Source organism: Mustela nivalis (genome assembly GCF_964662115.1).
Source record: "Mustela nivalis genome assembly, chromosome: 7".
Lineage (NCBI taxonomy): Eukaryota > Metazoa > Chordata > Mammalia > Carnivora > Mustelidae > Mustela > Mustela nivalis.
The window spans coordinates 18,838,284-18,853,550 of NC_139026.1; the positions used below are offsets into that span (position 1 = coordinate 18,838,284).

Sequence of the window (15,267 nt, forward strand, 5' to 3'; positions counted from 1 at the left end):
CATTTGTAAAAAGAGCAACTGTCTACATACAGCATCATCATTGTTAGTAGAAACCTTAGAAACATGACCTTTAAAATAGGAGAGAATGTTCAGTATTGATGCTTCTACTCATCTCTAAACCTTCTCATGAGTACAGTCAGAAAAGAAAGGGAAAAAAAAGCCTAAGAATTAGAAACAAAAATGTCATTATTCACAGATGATATGATTATATCATCTTAGCCTTCACAAATTATTATATCCAGCTGGGTATAAGAACAAGATCAGTATCAGAAACCAACTGGATTTTTATATACCAGCAATCAGAAAAAAAATGATATAATTTATAAATAAATCTGATAACAGTGAAACCCCTGTAAACAGAAAAAAAGGACTAACTTTATTGACTGATATTAAAGAAGTTCTAAATAAATGGAAAATATGTATATTCAAGACTAAGAAGACTTCGGGACGCCTGGGTGGCTCAGTTTGTTAAGCAGCTGCCTTCGGCTCAGGTCATGATCCCAGCATCCTTGGATCGACTCCCACATCGGGCTCCTTGCTCGGCAGGGAGTCTGCTTCTCCCTCTGCCTCTGTCTGCCATTCTGTCTGCCTGTGTTCACTCTCTCTCCCTCTCTCTCTCTCTGACAAATAAATAAAAAAATCTTAAAAAAAAAAAAAAAAGACTAAGAAGCCTTCATTTCCTCAAACTGAGGTCTGGATTCAGTGCAATTCCAATCAAAATCCAAGAGAGTTTTTTTTTTTCGTGGAACTTAGAAAACAGATTCTAAAATTTACATGAAAAGAAAAAGTTCAAAAATACACAGAATACTCCTGAAGAAAATAAGGTATGAGACTTGCCCTATTAAATACTAATGACAGAGCAACCCCATCGGTTGCCCTCCCTCCTTGGGAGCTTTGTACTGTCACTTTGCCATTGCTCAATAAACCTTGCTTTGCTGCTCACCCCCCCCCCCCCAAAAAAAAGGATACCAAAGATATAATAAGTCTGGAACGATGAAAACTATGGTTTTGGCACAGGGACACTCAGACTGGCCAGTGGAATACGTTAAAGAAGCAAACTCAAAAACATGTAGAAACATCATACAAAGAAACATAGAACTGTTAGAGGGAAAGCACAAACTATTGAAGAAATTGGGTTCCATACATGGCAAAAAAAGTAACTGGATCCTACCTTGACACCGAGCACAAAAATTGATTCTAGATGAACAAAGACTTAAAAAATAAAACCTTTATATTTTTATGACTTCAGAATAAAGATGTTTCTTTGAAAACATACAGAAAAAGTCTTAAAGATTAATATCCAGCATACATAAAGGCTTATAAATCAACAAAAACCAAACAAATAGATATTTTAAGGAAAAGAAAATGCAAATAGCCAATAAGCATAATAAGAGTTTAATCTTCTGAGTGACAGGAGAAATATAAAGCACACCCAAAGTAGTATCATTTTATACCTGATAGAATGGCAAAATTAATAATATACCAAACAGGGGCACCTGGGTGGTTCAGTGGATTAAAGCCTCTGCCTTCGGCTCAGGTGGTGATCCGGGGGTCCTGGGATGGAGCCCCACATCGGGCTCTCGGTGGGGAGCCTGCTTCCTCCTCTCTCTCTCTGCCTGCCTCTCTGCCTACTTGTGATCTCTCTCTCTGTCAAATAAATAAATAAAATCTTAATAAAAAACAAAAAGAATAGACTAAACAATGGGAACTCACTCTGTCGGTGGGGACTAAATTGGAAACCAGTTCACTTACTTATCATCATCCAGTTTATGACCTAGCAACTTCACACCTAGATTCTCTGCAAAAGCTTTAGCACATATGCATGAGATCAGAATTCATAGTGGCATTGTTTATATAGGTTATGCTCTGAAAGCAACCCACATGTGCATGGCCAGAAAACTCAATGAATAAATTGTGGAAAGGAGGAACGATAAAATATTATACGGCAGTGAACATGAAAGAACTATGGCTACACCTGATAATATAGATTTTCTTAGTGACGGGTAAAGTAAAAAGTGAGTGGAAGGATATTACAAAGAATATGGTATTTGGGGGGTACTATCCACGCACAAAAACCAAGCAAGGTTAAGGATACTTGTATGTGGAAACAAAACTTAGAACATGTGAGAGACGATGATTTACACAGAATTCAGGATAAGTGAGAAAATATCTCTGACCGGGGAATTGGGGGCGGGAAAGGAATGGGATGGAAGCGATTTCCTGACAAAATGCCAAGGGTAATTCTGGTAAAATTCTGCTTCACAAATTAGGTCGTGTGTTCCTCGTGTTTCGTAACTTTATATTCTGCACTTTTCAAGTACTACACAAGTAAACAAACAAACAAAAAAACCAAAGCAGGAACATACCTCAAGAGCCCCAATACCCGCAGGCCACAGCCCGCAAGGCACTCTGGGTCAGCAATCTCGTGGTCAGTCGCTCGTGGGGGCGGAGACTGTGGGTCTTCTATACGCACGCGCACAGCCCACCAGCCAATCAGAGACGCCTTCGTGCCAGGCGGCTCTGGCTTTTCTCCCGCGGGAATTCTGAGTTGCCTCAGAGGAGCGTCGCGCTGGCCAAGCGGACAGGAACCTCAGGTGAGGGGCTGGGGCCGTGGAAGCTGGAGTGGCAGCGACACTGTCTGGAGACCTATAGCTCTGGTCTTTGGCCATTGGGGTTTTTTTCACGCGGGAGGAGGGGAGGATTTTTTCTAGCGCGGGCATCCGAGCTAGAGGCTTTTCTGGATCTGTGAGGTAAATCTTTCCGACTGGCTCTACTAGGGGCCTCTGACAGAAAAATGAAGTCAGTGAACTTCACTGAGCGCAGGGCCTGGATCAGGCGAGGACAGGTGGAAAGCTGTGGGATGAAAGGGGGTCTCACTGGTCGCGATGCCCTGGGCAAGTTTATATCCGGGGAGCAGAGTGGGCCTTCGTCTGTCTGCATGTCTCTCCCTCGCGCCCGCCCTAAACCTGTCAGAAACAGGCTGAACTAAGGTCTTCTCTTCCTTTGTCCTCAATGTCTGTGTTGTGAACATCTTAGGCGCAATTGTTATTTCTCAAGGCACACATTGCAGAACGTTTTTTCTTTTATCTTTATTTTGCTGTAAACTTATTTTGGGGCATGATCACAGGATCGAACCTGTCAACAACTACAGTTTCACTTTGTGACGGAAATGCACAAACTAGATTCTAGCCCGAATTTAGCCGGAATCTGACAGAGGCGGGACTGAAATTCAGATCGCATAGCCCTCAGATGCTAGGCTCTCTGTCGCCTCACACCTGGAATCAGGGTCGATGCTGTCATTATCTTCTTTGTTAATTTGGGCCAACAAAATAAGTGAGGAGTTTCCGCTTTATTTGATATAGTTAATTTTGAAATTTACCAGTTTACTTAAATGGTGTCTTTGGATTCAGAAGGTTTGAGAGATGTATTTATTTATTTATTTTTAAATCAGAAAACATCTAAATATGGTGCCCTCTGGAAGAAAACATACAGGGAAATCTGGGAAGACATCAATGGAGGATCAGGTTGTAAGAGCCTATGACTTTGAGAAGGAAGATAAAAAAGATCTGAGTGGTTCAGAGGAGGATGTTACCGAAGGTACAGTGTATCTACTGTTGTTGGGCAGTGACCCTGTCCTGTAGTTCATTCCTTCCGGATGCACTACATTTTAGACTATAATAAAACTTTATTCATGTACTTCGTGTTTCTCATTTGGAGCTTGAAAAGTGTACACAGCATCTCTTTCCTTTACAGTCATTTTCTCCAGATGTCTGTTTGTAAATAAATAAAAGAGTTTTGTATAGCATAAATATCTGTATTATATAAAAATAAATAAAAACCTGGCTTACTATGACATTAACACAGGAAGGCTTGCAAAATTGTTCCTATAAAATGGTCCTAGATCCTGATTTAATTCTATCTAAACTGCAGAGCAAGTACTGTATTTATATGTCTGCTTTAAAAAGTTACATTGGCAAAACAACCCTAAAAGCCTCCAGATAGTTCATCATTAAAAATTACCAAAATGGAATAGGTTCAAAAATATTTTTCTTTTTTATTGTCAATGCAGGGAAGACTCCAGTAATTGAGAAGCATGGGAAGAAAAGGACTTCTGCAGCAGTGTTTGAAGATATGGGGTGATGTGCTCAAAATAATTTTTGCGTGTTACATAAACTACTTTAAGAAAAGTCTACTTTGGGGGGCGCCTGGGTGGCTCAGTGGGTTAAGCCGCTGCCTTCGGCTCAGGTCATGATCTCGGGGTCCTGGGATCGAGTCCCGCATCGGGCTCTCTGCTCAGTAGGGAGCCTGCTTCCCTCTCTCTCTCTCTCTGCCTGCCTCTCCATCTACTTGTGATTAAAAAAAAAAAAAAAGTCTACTTTGGTTGTCCAATGAATATTGTATGTAAAACACATTGTGTAATATTTCAATCCTTAATTTAAGAATTTCTAATGTAATTTCACAGGGGTGAAGTACAAAATATGCTGGAAAGATTTGGAGGTATGTTTTAAGAGATATTTTTCTTTTAAGATAATTATTTTAAACCATATAACATATATAGGATTTAAACCATGTAACATATGTAGGAAATGTTAATCAGTGAACTATAAGATTGTAAATCTAATGCTTGTCCTCATATATAAGATATTCCCTAAGTATGTGTGATTCAACTATATAGATTTCCTTACCTAATCTCCAGTTGTCAGTGCGAAGAGTAAGAATGGTGTTTTTATTTTATATATGTGTGAATTTAATGGACTGTGCAATTTTAGAACAAAAATGGAAGGGGAAAGTCTCATATAAACTCCTGTTTATATGATCTTCCACAAACTCACAAAGCAAGTGTTAAAAACACACATATCTGTATATATTTCAGTTTTTCATTTTCTCAATTTAGTTATTTTCTATGACATTGCTGTGTTCTTTCCTTAGGAGCAGTATAAACTGAACACTTTAAAATACCTCTTTATTGTTATTTTTTACTTTATTAAACTATGTCATTTAGAAAGGTAACCCTGCTAGCTAGTGAGAATATATAACCAGATAAAAAGTTTATAAACCTTAAATGGTATATTTAATATTTAGTTACATTAACTGTGTTAGGGGATAGTGTTCTTTTTTTTTAAATATTTTATTTATTTGAGAGAGAGAGAGAGAGAGTGCACATGCATGAGCCAGGGGAGGGGCCACAGGGAGAGGGAGAGAGAAGCAGACTCCCTGCTGAGCAGGAAGCCCAACACAATGTGGCCTAGATCCCAGGTCCTGGAGATTGACGTGAGCCAAAGGGGACATTTAACCAACTGAGCATCCAGGTGCCCCAGGGAATAGTATTCTTAAAAAAGAACAATATTTGGTTCCTCTATATGGGTTATGTACTCAGTCAAGTCTTTTTTGAAAGCATTGCTCTATTTGGTGGTAGAAAAATGTTTGTTTTATAATCTGTCTTCTAAATTTATCATAGGTATATACTGGAAATATGAAATATTTGTATAATAATACAGATCCATCATGATTACTGAAAAAAATAATTATTGATGGTAGATTCATATGCAAGTATTTAGCAAAACAGTTTTATAGGACAAAAATGTCTTATTAAAAGCTCCAAAAATCATTATCATAAACCTGAAACTAATCTATAACATTGTGTGTCAATTATACTTCAGTAAGAAAAAAATTTTCTTTTAGTAAGTCCAGGGGAAAAAAATAAGATTCCATGGAAATATTTAAAAGGGTACTTGAGTGAATTTATCAAGATACTTACTTAAATTAAGGTTTTTCTATGCTTGGTTTTTATCTCTTTTGGTAAAAATTTTATTTGAAAGTATCACAGATTATATTTTTTAAAAAATAATTTTCTTAACTGTTTTTATCCTTTTTGGATTCTTTTTAGATTTTTAAATTTATTTATTTGTGTGAGAGAGAGAACAAAAGGGGAAGGGAATATGGCAGAGAGAGAAACAGACTCCCCACTCAGCAGGGAGCTGTGATGCAGGACTCGATCCCAGGACCCTGTGATCATGACCTGAGCCCAAGGCAGACACTTGACTGAGCCACTGACCCTTTTTTTATTCTTTTAAAATGTGTGTGTTTCATATGATGAGTTCTAGCAATAACTCATATAAATGAGTTCTTTCAGTTTTCTTAATTTAGAAAAATTTAGCCTTTATTAGTGTTTTCTCCTGAGGAAGTTAAAGGTCTGTCTTTGAGACGCCCCTTTCTTTTTTCATGTTTAGTTTTTTTCAATCATCTCTAAATTAAAAAATTAGCTCTAGGAATATCAAAGTAGGGAAACTAATTGCCAAAAGCTTTCTTAGGAAAAAAGCAAATAATCTTGGCTTTTTAATATTATACCTACTTTAAGATTTAATTTATATTTTTTTAAGATTTTATATATTTGTCAGAGAAAGAGAGAGATTGAGAGAGAGAGCACAAGCAGGTAGAGCAGCAGGCAATTAGCAAGGAGCCTCAATACAGGACTCAATCCCAGGATCATGACCTGAGCTGAACGCAGAGGTTTAACCTACTGAGCCACCCAGGCATCCCCAAGATTTATTTTTAAATGTCTTTCCAAAACTGTTGAACCACCTGTATCCCTATTTAATTTAAATATGTGGGAACAAAATAATTTTCAATATTAAGTTTTAATGAATGTTTATTTTCAATAAAGCTGACATTAACAAGGCTCTTCTTGCCAAGAGAAAAAGACTAGAATTATATACCAAAGCGTCTCTCAAAACTAGTAACCAGAAAATTGAACATGTTTGGAAAACCCAGCAAGAGCAAAGGTAAGGTTGTTGGTTTTTTTCACAGCCATGACATTGTATCATTTCTTAGTATTCATTTCAAGTTATGAAAAATACTGTCATCTTCTATTTGCCAAGGTCTCTACTAAAATATATATTTGGCTTGATTTTCCTTTAAGTCATTTAGTTCTATAAACTTCTTCATAGACTTGAGATATATTTCTTAGAAATCAATGCAGGTTATCTTTTCCTCCATTTAAATAACAACTGAATTTTTTTAAAGGTTATTCATATTCATTCTAGAAATACTCCAACTGAATAAAAATTGTCATATAAATTATTAGCCTTATGAGAGTTCCCTATTTAACAATGTAGAAAAAGATCCATCTTATTGTAAATACTACATCTGTGTGTTTTAGTTGAATTGACTTAATTGCTCTTTTGTACAAAATCATTCTTGTACCAAAATGGGGAAAAATTAAGTGGAATATTTCTATTTGGAAATATTAACATGATAAACATAATAACTTCACTGAATCGATTTATCATATCAGAACATACATTTGGTTGGCAAAAATAAAAAATCTTGGAGATGAAATGGACCTTTCTGGAAAAATTATGCGTATAGTAAAACTTTCCATAGTTTTTAAGAACTGACTCATTTGAGAGGGCTTTTCTGTTAGCTGATTAGAAAAAGAAATACTTCCAAAATCTGAAATTTTACTTTTTGGTTTCATATTTGAAAATTTAAGATGCCATTATTTCCTTCTATAGTATTTATAAAGTATGTCAAATTTTGTTTTGAATGTTTTGGTATAAAATATGAAAAATTCACTGTTATGTTTTACAGGCAGAAGCTTAACCAAGAATATTCTCAGCAATTTCTGACTTTGTTTCAGCAGTGGGATATAGATGTGCAGAAAGCTGAGGAACAAGAAGAAAAACTAGCTGTTAGTATCATGCTTAATTTTAGAATCAATTACAACCAAGTGTCAAGTAGAAATGGAGAGCCTAGCTATGTGGTAGATCTGTGATAGTCAGTTTGGTTCCATTTCCCATGCTGGCTATGTGTTTTGGTCCTGCTGAATGGTAAGCCAGAGAATTATGGGCACATACCCTACTTACAAAAGCTGTTGGCCTTTGCTTCCAATATTGGTTGTGATTCTTGCAGTTCCAAGTGATGGAAATTGTGAAAGTACAAAGGAAGGATTATTAGTTTATATAAAAGAAGTCCAGGGGTAGTTTAGCTTCAGGCAGAGCTGAATGGGTATAAGGAAGCTCTGCTTATATAGTGTCTTTGGGCTCTGTCTCCAGTCCTTAATAGGCTCTTTCAATATGGTAAGCAAGATAGCTTCTTGCAATTTAAACTTGCTACAAGCTTAGTAAATGGGTTTTTATCAAAAACTGGCAGAAAGAAAAGTCCTGCGGAGGAATATCACTGATCTAGTTTGCATCATTTGCCCATTCCTGAACCAGTCATTATGGTCAAACCATGGTTTACTCTTACTGGCCAGACTTGAGTTTCATGCCCATCTCCACGGGAGGTGGAAGTGAGCCCCACCCATATATATGCAACTACATTAACTATCTTTTTATTTCATTCTTTAATTTATAAAATTATCACACATTTCTTATTTAAGAGCTCAGGTACTATTCAAATTAAATGATTTTAGGGGTTGTTTGGTCAGCTCAGCTTTGGAAATGTTAATATGAAACATGCAAGGGGATGTGTTGAGTAGGCCATTGGTATAGGTGTCTGGAGTTCTGGAAAGAGATATGAATTGAACATACAAAGTTGGGAATTCTCAACATAAAGACAGCATTTAAGCCATGAGTTTGGTTGAGATCACCAAGGGAGTGATTGTAAATGTAAAAGGAGGTCTAAGGACTGAGCTCTGGAATAAGTACTTCAATGTTTAGAGTTCAAGAAGATGAGAGAGAACCAGTAAAAGAGACTGAGAATGAGTGGTCTATAATAGGTTGGGGGGTAAAATGACTCCAAGTGAAGTCAAGAAAGCCTTTTAAGAGGGAGAGAAGATTAGCTTTGTCATATGCTCCTTTTGGGTGAAATAGGAGGGGATTTGGCAATGTGAAGGTTGTTGGTGTTCTTGAGCAGAATTATTTTGGTAGAAAAGGGAGTGCAAAAACTTGATTAGAATGCATGTAAGAGGGGCGCCTGGGTGGCTCAGTGGGTTGAACATTTGCCTTCTGCTCAGGTCACGATCTCAGGGTCCTACAATCAAGCCCTGTATCAGGCTCTCCCCCTCCCCCTCTACCTGCCTCTCTGCCTACTTGTGATCTATCAAATAAACAAAAATCTTAAAAAAAAAAAAAAGAATGCATGTAAGAGAGAATAGGAAAAAAAGAAACAGAGTTGTTGGCCTGAGTAGAAAAGGAATAGTGTGTCGTTTTGTTTATGAATGGAGAAAGAGCAACATGTTTGTGTGCAACAAGAATAATCTTGAGGGAAAAATAAAAAGTAATGCAAAGAGGAAGACAGTTGTTGAATTCTTAAGAATGGTTGGAACATGTGAAGAAATTGGTGGTAGCAGAGAACAGGGATAGTTCATCCTTAAAAACAGGGAAGAAGGTGGAGTATGTGAGCACAGGTGTAGGTGCATAGGTAAAAATACTGATGGATACTCAAAGTTCTCTTTGGATTACTTGTATTTAGTGAAATAATTAAGGTCCTTGGATGATAGAAAACATGTTGCTTTTTGAGGTCAAATGAGAAGGTATAAAATATTTTCCTGAGTAGATCAGCAAATGGACTAGGGAAATATAATTAAGGACCAAATTTAGGCTTGTGATCACAGTGATCATAATTTAAAGTGAGGCGTGTCAGCATGATTGTGGGGTTTTCTCCAGTCATGACCAGCTGCAGGAATGTATGCAAAATAGCTGGAGCATTGAATTTTTCAGTATTGGGGTTTAGCCAAACAAGTGTGACAGAGTAAAAATTGGGTAGGATATATATACTCCTTTTATTTGAAAGGAATAATTATGATTGACCATATAATTTAAGCTGGGAAGGAAGAAAGTGAGGACATAGGAATATGGATAGGGGATAGTGAAAACTAGGTATAGGATGAGTGGATTTTACGTATTGATAGAAATTATTGAGTTGTAGTACTAAGAGTGTGCCAAGTACTAAGTATGAAGAGTATTTGGTAAGCAAGTAGTGGTTAGATAGTGGGCTATATGGAGAAACAGCATGAATAATGATTAGATTTGGATTCTGGAAACATACTGTGGAATTATCCTGGTATGACCAAACACTGGCTGTGAAACTGGAAAAATTTTCTATGTGCCTCACTTTCCTTATCTATGAAAGGGGAGTAATAATACCTATCTTATAGAATTGTTTCAAGGATAAAATTAGTTCATACATAATATGTTCAAGAGTTCAAGTGTTATCTAACAGACTTAATATGACATTTTCTATTATTAGTACTATGTAGAAGTTGTAGTTATTGGCAGTGATAAAATCTAGGATATAAGCATGTATGTGAATGGCCGAAGTAGGGTGGGGACAAAAACCTTTGGTGGAAAGTAGGAAAGAACTGAAACATCAGCATTATTGGAAGGTTCATTATGTGTTGATATGGAAAGCACCAAGAATTAAAACATATTTTGAGTATTGTTGGGTTGCCTGGGTGGCTCAGTCCGGTAAGCGTCTGACACTTCTTTTTTGGGGGGAGGGTGTAAGACTTCATTTATTCGTCAGAGAGTGAGCAAGAAAGCACAAGCAGGGGCACATGCCGGTGGAGATGCAGGCAGAGGCAGAAGTAGACTCCCTGCTAAGCAAGGAGCCCAATGCAGAACTCCCTTCAAGGACCTTGGGATCATGACCCAGGCTGAAGGCCATCACTTAACCAACTGAGCCACTCAGGTGTCCCTAAGCATCTAACTCTTGATTTCAGGGTTGTGAGTTCACATGAAGCCTACATTTAAAAACAAAACCAAAACAACATTAAGTGTTCCTACTCAGTGACTGGTAGGATTATTACTGTTGTGTATTAGTGGTGAACTTGGTCATAATAGTTAAAACTGTTGACTTTTGTCATTCCTTTTGCCACCCTTTTGTTTAATGTAGAATTATTTTTTTACTAAATTTTAAATTATACCTAAATTGTTATAATTTTTTCTTTTACATTTGTAGAACATGTTCCGACAGCAACAAAAGGTTTTTCAACAATCTAGAATTGTTCAGAGCCAGAGACTGAAAACAATTAGACAGTTATATGAGCAGTTCATAAAGGTCTGTTGTATTTGGTTATGTAATACCTTCTTATATAACATTATATTTGGAAGTAGAAGATAATGTTTTCCTATTAAGGGGAAAAACATTTTGCTCATACATTTTAAATTCTTACCTACTTTCCATTTTGATTTAAGTGTTGAATATATTTTTACAATTCTAATGTTTTTATGGGGAGTCTTCAAACAGGAAATGGTAAATTGGGAATTTTACCTAAATGTACATAATGTGCATAAAATTCATACTTTAATAGTTCTATCTTAACTGAAAATAGAAAGTTTGTAAGTCATTTCTAGGTAGTCTTTTACTTGTCTTTGCACTTGATCTTAGCCTTTACTTGTCTTTGTATCTCCAATGTTTGCTAAATAGAAAGTACCCAATTGAAAATGAAGAAATTTTTATTTTATAATGTAATATATATGTATTTTATGGCATATTTCCTTTTAGGATTATTAGAGTGACTAAACGTGGCTTTATATGGCATCTTATAATCATAAAGCCAGATGATTAAAAACTTGTGGATTAAGAATTATCTGACATATTTTAGCAAATATTAACATATTAGCAAATAATGGTTTGTGGCATTGACCTCTTACTCATGCAGATATATTATTTTTTAGTAACTGTTCATAGTTCATTGTAATCCTACACATACTTTTTTCTTTCTCTTTTTTTTGATGTGGGGATTCTTTTAGATAATCTTGTTCAAATGTTAAAATGTCACCCTTTTAAAGGAATCAGGATGCTCTGAGTAAACTAGTAGTTATAGACCAATTATTTTTAAAGAACTTTAATATGTATTTATATCAAAGTTACTTTTAAAAGTGTTCCCAGTCAGCTTGCTCTAAGGCTGCCTAAAAACCATTTAATTGGTGTTAAGATTGATGAAGTACTAAAGATTTCTTCTAAATTTTATCACTAAATGTTACCACTTAGGCTAGGAGCTTTAGTATTGTATTTGACTTCTCCATCTCCCTTATTCTTCATACCCAGGTATTAGTAGGTCCAGTCATTTTTACTTCTGCTGTGGTTCCTTTTTTTAATTCCCAGAGCTATTTTCCTAGTTTACAACCACATCATTCTTTGCTTATCCTATTAAACCTATTAAACCTCAGCTGATTTTTTTTTGTTCTCCAAACTACCCTTCATAGGTCTGTCATATTACTTTCCTAAAACGTCTCTTCTGAAAAAGTCAGTTTCTCATTTTCAGTTCTTATTTATTCAAGTTCCCTCCCATAATATGATTTTCTCTATGCTTCAATTGTTATATTTGTCTGGTAATCCTCACACCTCCAGATAACTGCTTTCTCTAAACTCACTGTGTACTTCCATGCTTTTGCTTATGCTCTTGCTCTAAAATATTTTTAATAACTTTTTCTTTATTAAATCTTGCTCTTTTGCCAAATAAATTGGAGTTAATCGCTATTTTCTACTACATAGCTACAAGTTGCATTTCCATTCCTACTATAAAATTTTGTGTTATTTTTGTTCTTTACTGGAATAAGGGAGTGATCATGTATTAATATTTTTTATTTTCTCTACAACACTTAATAATATAATACATTTTATATAGTAGGAGTTAAGATCACTATTTGTTAGATGAAAAGAATTTATAATGTAATTTTTTTCATAAATTGAAAAGAGGTATATTACACATCATTTTATTTCTCCTTATGAATTCCCATCACACTATTAGTCATAATAACATAACTACCTGATATTTAGAATGCTTACTAGAAATTTTAAAAATTAAGGTATTCTCTTTTTGGTTTTTTTTGACCTTAGCAGCTCATTAACCCAATATTTCGAGCAAAATACACTACTGTTATACCTCCTATAATAATATTTGATCCATGTCTGATGCTTTTATTCCTTTAATGGGTATTTTGGTTTCAGGTATTCAAATATTTTCATTTGAAATAAAGACTGCACATTATTTGAATACTAAAAAGTTCATATTTTGAAAATTAATTCTTTAAGTTTAGAATCTGAGATGAAAAGTGGTAGTTGTAACTGAACTAGCTTTTTGTGTTTTAGAGTATGGAGGACTTGGAGAAGAATCACGATAGTCTACTTACTGGTGCACAAAATGAACTTAGAAAAGAAATGGCTATGTTGCAAAAAAAAATTATGATGGAAACTGTAAGTCATTACATTTTGAATTGAAAAAAAAGGAGTAATGCAAGCATTGAAATATTTTATTTGCTGAAATATGTATAACACTTATCTAAAAATTAAACAAATGTTTAATATTTCCTTTCATGTAACAGCAGCAGCAAGAGATGGCAAGTGTTCGAAAGTCTCTTCAGTCCATGTTATTCTGATGACTCTTTGAAGGAAGAACTTGAACCTAAGTAATATGATACAATTACAACATTAGCTAAGAGGCATGTAATTCTTTTAGAGTGGTTTAAAAATTCTAGTTTAAAACAATACGAAGTGTTAATTGTTAGCTTAAGTGCAAGACCCTTCCTTCTGTTAACCTTCAGATAAAGCTGAACAGTTATGTGAGTCCAGATCTTTAATAGTAATAGTGAATTTTTCTCTTTAACACTTGTTAATTAACTTTTAGCAATAAAGATGATTTAATTTCAGCTTTTGGCTTCTGTGTATTTGTATTAGTCCCAAAAGTTAGAAAGCACAAGTATAAAAGGTTACATTGTTTTTCTTTAAGGAAAAATATACAAAACTATGTTCTATGTACATTCCACTGTATATACTGAAGTTATAGCCAATTCCAATGAAAATGCGGTTTTAAAAGAAAATCTATTCTACTGACTTACATAATTTATTAAAAGCAACCCAAGTTTGTGTTCTGAAATAAATAAAACTGCTAAAAACCATTAAGAAAACCAAAAAAGATATATAACTATTAGTTTTAAGACATGGTTGGTGAATATGTCATTTCCATAAAGACATCAAAAAGCCATTTAATTGGCCTTGGTCCATAATTAAATGACACATGCCCTTAGTAATTATTAAGATCATATCATTAACATACCTAATTACTTATGGTTTAAATATTTCACATCTGTCTTTAATACCTAGTAAATGTTTTGTTTGAAAATATTGTTTGTTTTAATATTCAGTAAATATATGAATTTTGATTATATTCCTTTCCAAACTTGAACAGTTGACTTCATACCTTGTCACTAAAAATTTGCATTTTTTTAAACAGAAAAACATATGAAGCACTGGGATTTAGTAAATATTAAACTGTTTCAGCATTTGTTTGAAATATGTCAACTAAACTTACTATCTTTTGCTGGAATTGCTTTCATTAAATCATTCAAAATGAAAAATATCACCAGTAGAAGGAGAAGATTGATTTTCTCCTGTTTTTTTCATGTTTTAAACTTTAATTTTTGCCCCATAACCCACTTTACCTTAGTTTTAAGGTGTTCCAAGTTTTAAAAAGCAAGTCCATACTGATCCTCTTTTTTTTTTTTTTTAACTATGATAGCTTATATAGGAAGAAATTAATGATTATCTAATATTAAGGAGCCAGTTTCTAAATTTTGTAAAGGACTTATTTTAAGTCAAAATTTATGCTGGAATCTATTTTTTTTTTTTTTTAAGATTTTACTTATTTATTTGACAGAGACACAGAGAAAGAGGGTACACAAGCAGGGGGAGCAGGAGAGGGAGAAGCAGGCTTCCCGCCAAGCAGGGAGCCCTGGGATCATGACCTGAGCCAAAGGCAGCCACTTAACAACTGAGCCGCCCAGGCACCCTTGGTATCTAAATCTTAAGTACCATTCAAACACCTTAAAAAGTCCTATTTGAGTTTGAGTAAAAGTTAGAAGCAAAATAAGCACTCCAGAGTGGTTTCTATGTACTTAATTCACGTATTTTTCCCTTTCAAGGAATATCAACTTTCACTATTTTTTCTGTATACCTTTTTATTGCTTAATATATAGTCTGTGTTCATTACTCCTTTATTTTTTTGATTATTTCATCATATGCCTTATGGTCTACAGAACTGTTGGGCAAAATTAAAAATAAGGTAAGATGGGGAGTCAGTCACAATGAGCAACATAAACTTTTAAGTGAGAGTGGAAAAATCAGTACATTATCTATTTAGTGATGGGATGACTGATAATTACATTATCCCCCTTTCCTCATGAGTCATCCATTTGAGGCAACTTTGGTTGTTACTCGAAAGGGAAGATATTTTTGCCATGTTGCCATAAATTACTAATTTTTTTCTTTTTAGAGATTTATTAGAGAGAGTGAGAGAGAGAGAGAGAGGATGAGTTGGTGGGG

At 35.0% G+C, this 15,267-nt stretch overlaps 2 protein-coding genes across 7 annotated transcripts in view; one reads left to right on the plus strand and one right to left on the minus strand.

The window, feature by feature from the left end:
• Positions 1-2,440: 2,440 nt before the first annotated feature.
• Positions 2,441-13,347, plus strand: SYCP3 (synaptonemal complex protein 3; the record flags this gene model as incomplete). Of its 3 annotated transcripts, none has more annotated exons than XM_082739132.1 (8): positions 2,441-2,594; positions 3,452-3,597; positions 4,070-4,136; positions 4,463-4,497; positions 6,665-6,782; positions 7,591-7,690; positions 10,903-11,001; positions 13,039-13,167. In XM_082739132.1, the coding sequence occupies exons 2-8, from the start codon at positions 3,465-3,467 to the stop codon at positions 13,165-13,167; spliced, it is 681 nt and encodes a 226-aa protein (XP_082595258.1). In that variant the 5' UTR covers positions 2,441-2,594; positions 3,452-3,464. The 3 variants fall into 3 exon arrangements, with proteins under 3 accessions (XP_082595258.1, XP_082595259.1, XP_082595260.1); XM_082739133.1 differs by lacking the exon at positions 2,441-2,594 and adding an exon at positions 3,038-3,333; XM_082739134.1 differs by lacking the exon at positions 2,441-2,594 and adding an exon at positions 13,272-13,347 and having other exon boundaries at positions 3,354-3,597; positions 13,039-13,143.
• The window catches only part of CHPT1 (choline phosphotransferase 1), a 31,497-nt gene continuing 29,408 nt past the window's right edge, over positions 13,179-15,267 (minus strand). For all 4 annotated transcript variants that reach the window (XR_014313875.1, XR_014313876.1, XM_082739128.1 and 1 more), the window contains one exon: positions 13,179-13,351. Coding sequence is in view for 2 of the 4 variants with exons in the window: in XM_082739128.1 (XP_082595254.1) it covers positions 13,307-13,351 (45 nt within the window). In the remaining 2 variants the exon portion in view is untranslated. The remainder of the gene's footprint in view (positions 13,352-15,267) is intronic.